Source organism: Cystoisospora suis (genome assembly GCF_002600585.1).
Source record: "Cystoisospora suis strain Wien I chromosome Unknown contig_2215, whole genome shotgun sequence".
Taxonomy (NCBI): Eukaryota; Apicomplexa; class Conoidasida; order Eucoccidiorida; family Sarcocystidae; genus Cystoisospora; species Cystoisospora suis.
The window spans coordinates 14,893-22,615 of record NW_027155014.1 but is presented as its reverse complement, the minus strand read 5'-3'; the positions used below and the strand labels follow the sequence as shown (position 1 = coordinate 22,615).

General features: G+C 46.0%; 2 protein-coding genes across 2 annotated transcripts in view; one reads left to right on the top strand and one right to left on the bottom strand.

The window, feature by feature from the left end:
- Positions 1-5,038, top strand: CSUI_004673 (rna recognition motif (or rnp domain); the record flags this gene model as incomplete). The annotated part of the gene is made up of 4 exons (XM_068064858.1): positions 1-591; positions 1,328-1,964; positions 2,825-3,128; positions 3,482-5,038. Coding segments are annotated over 4 exons (1,575 nt in total), but the record flags the coding sequence as incomplete, so codon positions are not given.
- A 1,011-nt stretch (positions 5,039-6,049) lies between these two features.
- CSUI_004672 (uncharacterized protein) overlaps positions 6,050-7,723 on the bottom strand; it is a 16,480-nt gene continuing 14,806 nt past the window's right edge. Inside the window, exon 12 of the mRNA XM_068064857.1 lies at positions 6,050-7,330. Within this exon, the coding sequence (XP_067923165.1) occupies positions 6,912-7,330 (419 nt within the window). The 3' untranslated portion in view covers positions 6,050-6,911. The remainder of the gene's footprint in view (positions 7,331-7,723) is intronic.

The window sequence follows — 7,723 nt, the reverse complement described above, 5'->3', positions numbered from 1 at the left end:
GAGGTCATGCTGGTGGAGGGAGATACGGTGGAGGAGGCGGAGGTAGTAATGGTAGTGGTGGCGGTTTCTATGATCAAGATAGTAACTACGGGGGAAGCGTGCGAGGGAAGAATCGACCTGGCGGTGGGAATGGTGGAGAGATCTCACGTAGAGGAGGAGCTGGAGCAGGAGGAGATCGAAGGAGCGGAGGAGCAGGAGGAGGAGGAGGAAATCGAGGAGGGGGTGGTCGGTATGGAAGAGATCGAGGGGGCAACGGGAGTGGACTAAGTAGCCATAGTCGCAGTCGTAGTAGAAGCCGAGGAGGAGGAGGAGGAGGTAGTGGTGGTGGAGGTCCTTATAGTACTAACAATAGATACGAAGGAATGAATGCCCCTACGACAACTGCCACACATCACAGAGGAGATGATGGAGTAGGAGGAGGAGGAGGCGACAGAAGAAGAACAGGAGGGAGTGGTGGGGGGGGAGGTTATTGTTCTCATCATCCAAGGATCATAACAGCCCACAGTAGTGGCACGAGTGCAGATGCCGCAGGAGGAGGGGGTGGTGGTAGTAGTAGCGGTAGTGGCTTCGGGTCTTTTGGCGGATCAGGAGGTATGAAGAATAATAGATCTCTTCCTGTCTGGTAGTGTTTACATACTCCTTGCTTCTTGGTTCCTTAACACACAAAATAGCATATACCACATATGTATCTATATACCGGTGCATCTTCACATGGGAAGAGGGAATTGGCTGTCTTTCGTAGTGGAGAGATACGTTTGGAAGAAGTTGTATCATATGCCTAGTAGTAGTGTTCGACGTAGTAGTAGTAGCAGCTGTGCTCGCTGCTGTCCGTCTCCCTATCGATACGGCATTCATTCCTTCTCCCCTAGTTGTATGTGTCCGTATATCCGTAGAGATAGATAGATACATGCACGTATACCTACCTATATATGCACTGCATTCATATGTGTATACATACGTTCGCACACAGGCTATACATGTATTTTCATGATGCATGTATATGCATATATATATCTATAGTTTCAAGTAGAGACATCTGTCTCTCTCACCTTCTTTTTTCTCCCCCTCCTCCTGTTTTCGATTTGACGGGATTCTGTATGTATATCCTATTCTTCTGGAAGAAGACTACTCACTGGTACCCAGCTTCGATCATCTACTTTCTCTTTCTAATCCAGCTATCTCCAGTTTGTCTATCTGTCTAGCATCTATCGCTCTCCGCTACCATAGTCTCTCTCTCTTTCTCTGTCTATGTTTTCGTAGTTCCTCAGTTCTTTCTAATGAAGGATGTGTTGTTGATACGTGTGTTTCTTCTTTCCCTTGTCTACAGGAGAGAGGGGAGGATCTTCGCCTCCTCCACCCTCTGGTCGTTCCTCTCAGAATCTTTCTTCTTCTTCCTCTGGTTTCGTGTCGCATAGCCATAAACGTCAGAGAAGTCGGGGGCCACATCAGCAGAATGAAGACTATAGTCATCTGACTCCTAGCAGTAATACTTCTTCAAACAATCGAAATCGATCGATCTCACCTCCTCCACCCCCTCATCCATCATCTCTCAATACTAGTAGTAGTAGTAGCAGTCATAGTGGGAGAGGTGGAGACAGAGGAGGGAGACACGTGTCTCCTATGAATAGCATGAGTAGCAGCAGTACCTATGCTAACAATACATCCTCATCTTCGCGTTCGTCGCAAGGAGGATCAGGTACTTCATCTTCTTCAGCGGGAGGAGGAGGAGGAAGTGGTCCAAGTCAGAAGGAAAGCTCTTCATCTTCTTCTTCAAGTCGGGGTGGCGGAGGTAGCCGAAGCCGCAGTCGAGGTAGAGGAGGAAGAGGAGAAGGTAGTAGTAGTAGTAATAGCAATAGTAGTAGTTCGTTCGGAAAGTTCTTGATGGTGTGTAAAGTTCTAAAACAAGGTCAACAACTCTGTAATATGTCAGCGAAGTTCATCCGAGGCGATCCGAATATAAGACCGTAAGCAGACATCCATCTGTATGTATGCGGACACCCATATGTACATCTGTCTATACATCACAAGAAGGGAGGAGAAGTCGTGATAGGTCGTTCTGTCCTACATCTATGCATCCGTTAGTGATAAGCTTCGGTGTGAGGCGCCTGTCTAGATATCTGTTTCTATCTGTCGATCATTAATGTATCTCTCTATCTGTCTAGGAAGCGTGCGGTCACATACGTAAACAGGAGGTATGCCTGTGTGACTGTATGTCTGTATAGAATATCTATGTGTGGATCTTACATGTAGAGAAGACGGGCGTTCCTATAGTCCTGCGTGCGCATGTGGGAGAAAGAGATAGAGTAACAAGAGCCATTACAAGAGGAGGAAGAGTGACGAACTGCTTCATAGTTCAAAGGAGATTGTATTGACTTCTCTAGGAAATTCTGTTTGTCGTAGAGAGAGGCGGAGATGGTCGAAAGTCGGCGGAGAGGAGCTTGGCAGGAGCGGGGGCGGTATGGGTATCAACGTCTTTTTGTATGTACTATCTGCGGTATTGCAATGGAGGAGGAGAAGATTCGGAAGGATAGACACCATCCTCAGACTAGTGCTAGTAGTAGACTAGTGACGAATACAAGGAGATGAAGAAACTTCTTTCTCATCTTCGCACTCAGGTCGTCTTCTGTCTTTGATTTGTACATGTAGACCATGACAGTTTCTTTCTCTGTGTTTCTCTCTAGTGTTTTCAGTTAAGCATATTCTTGTATATGTCTTTAGAGGAGTTTGCTGTATGTATATGGAGATATGTATTATATGTTACAATTTCTGTATCTCTGTCGTGTTTGGGTTGGGTTTTTCCTTTCTCCTCTTTTCTTTCTTTCAGGCCATCTGTGTTAGACGTGAACCAGCGTGCGAATCTAGACCGTTTACAGACCCATCTACGAAGAGGAGCTTATCAGTCGTCTTCTTCTCCCACCTCGAGCAGCACATCAGATGGAGGAAGCGGCAGCTCGAGCAATGCGCGCTATTCGGTGTGGCAGTTGGGGGCGGATACACGCCTAGATAGTCGACAGTATGATGAACTGTGTGATTACTTTATCAATAAGGAAAGAGTTGGCCTACTAGAAAGCTCGACCCAAGCTATCTATATGGTCCCTCCGAATCCCAAGTATATCCGACCTCTCAATGTAAGTCCATGGAGAAGAAGAATAGAAACGACAGCAAGCCGGTTTCTCTTTCTTCATTTTCTGTTTCCCTCCTTCGTTGGTATACAGGAGTCTTCTCTCCTTCTAGAGATAACGACTAAGAAAGACATCCATGCAACTATAGCCATGCGATGGAGACGATACAAACGTGAAGGTTTCATATGTGGTAGGTAGATAGGTCGATCGATTTGTCATTCGTATTGTAGAGCGGTAGATATATATGTGTATAGGTAGGGAGACAACAGACAGGTAGGTAGATAGATCTCTGTGTATACCTATGAATGGTGTATGTACACTCTCACTTTCCATATGGTGTGTTTTCTTTCCCCTCGCAGCTGCCCGATGCAAACTTCATGTATGCTTACGTGCTAGCCAAGTAACAGAGAGAGACAAAGAGAGACAAACAGCGAGCCAGGCATGCTACCTACAGCCATGTATTCTCTGCGTCTCCAGCCGAATGGAAAAGCATCTGAAGAAAAGAAAGGACGAAGGAAAGGCAGCAGATATACATTTATAGAGATAGGTACATACACGATATCGATCTACCACCTCTTCAAGATGAAGTTTCGAGGACCCCCCTCTGTTCTCCATCTCCTTTTTGTAAAGACAGACTGAAGCGAAAGGTGAGGCCTCCTTGTGAGAAGGGATTGTCTTCAAGAAGACAAAGAAAGACAGAAGAGCAGTCGACTTTTCTAGAGAAACGATCAGTGGACGGCTTGTAAAAGAGGGGGAGAGGATGGGTAGTGTTCGGTCTAGGAGAGAAAGAGAAGCAGGTGAAGAAAGAGATCAAAGAAGAAGAAGGGCGCTCTTCCTCGGAGGGTGTTTCTGTTCTGTCTTGTTTCATGGAGAATTCCCAGTCATCTTTGACACGTATCAAACTCACCGGTGTTGTATGTACACTGTGATGTAGCTGTGTCTATGAGTTCTACTTCTGTGTGGGCGATCAGTGGATACATGCAAGACAGGGAGTTTTATGTAGACGGGTGTAGAGGAGGCTTGTTCGCCAGTGCGAGTGTCTTTGGTTGATTCATAGAGATATGTAGAGAGCTAGATGGACAGACATACGGAGGTGTTAATACAGAGAGATAGATGGGTAGGTAGCGTGGCGGGCATGTTTGTAAAGAGATTCAACGGTTGAATGCGTGAATGCATCGTAAAAGGAGAGGGGGGGGGGAGAAGAAGAAGAATGGGTAAATAGAAGAGACATTCCTCTTCTTTCTGCTTTCTTTTTCTTGTTCTCGTGATCTTTTCTGAAGACGTGAGTAGTTGTAGTAGAACTCACGTGATTGAAGTGAGAAGAGGTAAGAGAAGAATATAGATAGTTCTCTCCCCACTTATTTAGACAGGCTGTCATGTATGTTGTCTGTATAAGTGAAAAGGAAGAGTCTCGATACAAAAGTATCGACGCATTGAGGGCGTCTGTGTGTTTTTGACTTTTTGTAAGAATCCATCTTCTTTTCTCTTCTCTCCTGGGTGGTCCCGCTGCTCCCTAGTGGTTTCCTTCCTCTTCGTTTTCTCCCTCCGGTGGTTTCTCTCTTTTCTTATTCATCTTTCTCCCCCTTTTGCCTCCTCTTCTTTTGAGTTTGTGTGCCGACGTTTTCCTAGTCTGAGCCGGTATGACAGGAGCGAAAGAAGCAACCAAAGAAAGAGGTCACCATGAAGCAGGAGGTGTATCTCCGATATAGATAGATACTTCACGTATGTATAGATATATAGATAGATATATCTTTCTGTTCGTGTGTTTTTGCATGAGAGTTTATGGATGTAGAAAGAGGGATAACAGCTAGAGAGAAGTTTTCTTGATTTCGATCTCCTTAAGGAAGATAGGTAGATAGAGACGAGGCTGATGTCGATGGGAGAGCCGAGGAATTGAGAAGTTTGAATAGTGAGTGTGAGGAGAGAGTTTATTTTTTTTTTTTTCGTCTGAGTGTTCGAAGCAAAACTTACTCAGTTAACGATCTGTTCTCTTCTCCGAGGCAGATGGTGGCTAGGTAGATACGTCTCTTTGCGAAGAGAGAAGATTCTGCTGCATCATAGTGACCAGACTGACCGTGCGACCCTCAAGGGCTTTTGCCTACACACACATACACCGCTACCTACCTGGTGCTACAGTTGAGATGTGCCTCAACTGGATACCTAGAGAAACTAGACAGTTAGTTAGACATGGAGCGACGATGTCTAGTGATGTGAATTGTTGCAGTGAGTAGACACACAAACACATCTCTACAGCAGAGAGAGGAGAGGGTGGAAGAGAAAAGAATCAGGACTCATGCTGTTCTAGCTTTCAATACGAACGAGGTAGTCACAAGCGGATCTTCATGAGACATAGAAGACCATCTAAGTGGATGTGTCCCTCTGTCTCTCAGTGGCGCACCGAACAGAAAGAAGAAAGAACTTCTCCGAGTTCTTTGAGAAGCGATACCAATCTACTTTTCTCGAAACCAAGAATTCTTGTAGGCTCCGTCTTAGGAATCTCTTCCTCGTTGGTTGAAAAATTTATTATTCTAGGTTTCTTACTGACAAAGTGCATCAGTGATTGGCGTACCGGAGGGTAGATCACCGAAGTTTCAACTGACAAGCCAAAACAATTTTAACCCCCGTCGAGGCTTTGTCACGAAGGGCAGCTACCGCAAGACAGTTTTAGACCCGACTAACTGCTGAATTTTCGCAGTACACGTGAACGCATTTGCTAGCAAATCTTTCTCTGTTAAGCATGCGTTCATCTCGGGTACCAGCTCTTCTCTTCCATTCGTTCTTCGTGTAGAACGGATGTGTTGTTGAAGAGAGAGAAATCGACACGTCTCCGGAAACACTCTTGCCCTCGTGTGAAGAAACAAGGAGAGCGTTAATTTTTTGGCTCATGGTTGTCGTTTTCTTTTTCTGCACCTTGATCTCCCTAGCTCACTGAAGGTACCGATCTTCGCCCTTCAAGAAAAAGAACACGGGACCAGGGTAGAAAAGAGCTAGCCGCGGCCGACGAAAGAATATCTCACCTCGTTAAGAGTCCCAATATATTTTTCTTACGTCCAACTAACGACAAAAACAGATTGACTAGCGACCTATCACACGGACCATATCTGAACGAAGGGCTTCCTCGTTCACGTCGTCTTTTTCTTCACTCTTTCCGGACTTTCCTCGTCAACGTTCACAGGGCCGTCACTCGCGCTGCTCGCTTGGCCTCTGGGGTGTAGCCAGGCTTCGGCAATACAGGGGAGCGAGCGAGCGAGGCATCTCACACGACTCTCCCTCAGCTTGGTGTCAAGATTGTTGTGGGTTTCTTCTTCTTTCGTAATTACCGTCGTTCACTTGATTTTCCTGTGGTTACCCCGACTTCTAGCGACGCACACACGTCTTATTCTCACCATAAAAATAACTACGGAGTTCTTCGGACACTTCTATCCAAGTCAGCAACAATCCATCACCGTGGCTTCTTCAAATGCTCCTTTTGTTCTCCACACACTCATGATCTAGTACGTATGCATCTGTCGTATACATACATCTATCCATACCTACTATCCAGAAGACATCAACCTATGTGTCTAGCCATATCGACGACTCTATCTATCTCAAATCATTTGATCTATCCATGTCTCTATTAGCTTCACGACCTGGCAAATCAGTGTCTCCCCTCGCCTGTGCCTGGTCGGCATCATGAGAGCTCTCTTCCCACTGTCACTATGGCCATAGTCAACACCATGGTGAAGCCGACTATCTTACATCACGACCCTTTACTCTTCTCTTTCATCTTCTGAAGGAGAAGCAGACTCATCTATCATATGAAGACGATGGAGAGTCAGGATTTTCATCGTCAATCACAATCGGACTGGAAGAAGAGCCGCCCGCAGAAGGAACGACATTTGGTAGGAAAGGCCTTGTCAGTCGCCTGTCTTCTCCGTCTTGTCGTTCCTGAAAGAAACTCTCCTCGGGCCGCTGCTGTTGCTGGGGGGGGAAGGGTATAGATACGGCAGATGAAGTTGAGGCAGGTAAAGAGGCCATCGGCTGTGCTCGTGGAAGTTCGTGTACTTGTTCCCCTTGTCTTTCCCGATGTTGCTGCGGGTGGATGGGTTCTTGAGCTGGTGGTGGTAAGGAAGGGATTGTCCTGCTGCCTACTGATGGACTTGAGAGTAAACTTGATACCCTTGGGGTACTATCCCGCAGTGTGACAGTTGGAACTATCGTGCGCCCTAAACACGTGGGAAGACGCACAAAAAGGTCAGGAGAAAAACACATACATACACACATCGACGGAGATAGAGAGACATAGAGAGATCAAAAGAAAAGGATAAGGACCAAGTATATAGAAGGGTTTAAATATCCACAGCTATACATAGTACTCATACACCAGACTGGTGACGGGTCGAGAGATATCAGATAGATATCGATACACAAGGCTTGTATTGCTTGAATCGTGACTACGTGGATGGGATGGGGGGCTGGAGAGCATAGATGCTCGAGTGCTTGTCGGTGTTTCTTTGACTATCTTTCATTTTTTTTTTCACTCATCAAACGTCCACTCCCACTTCAAATTGTAGACCAATCCGGTAGGTGGTACTCCCTCATCCACTGTAGACTCTCAA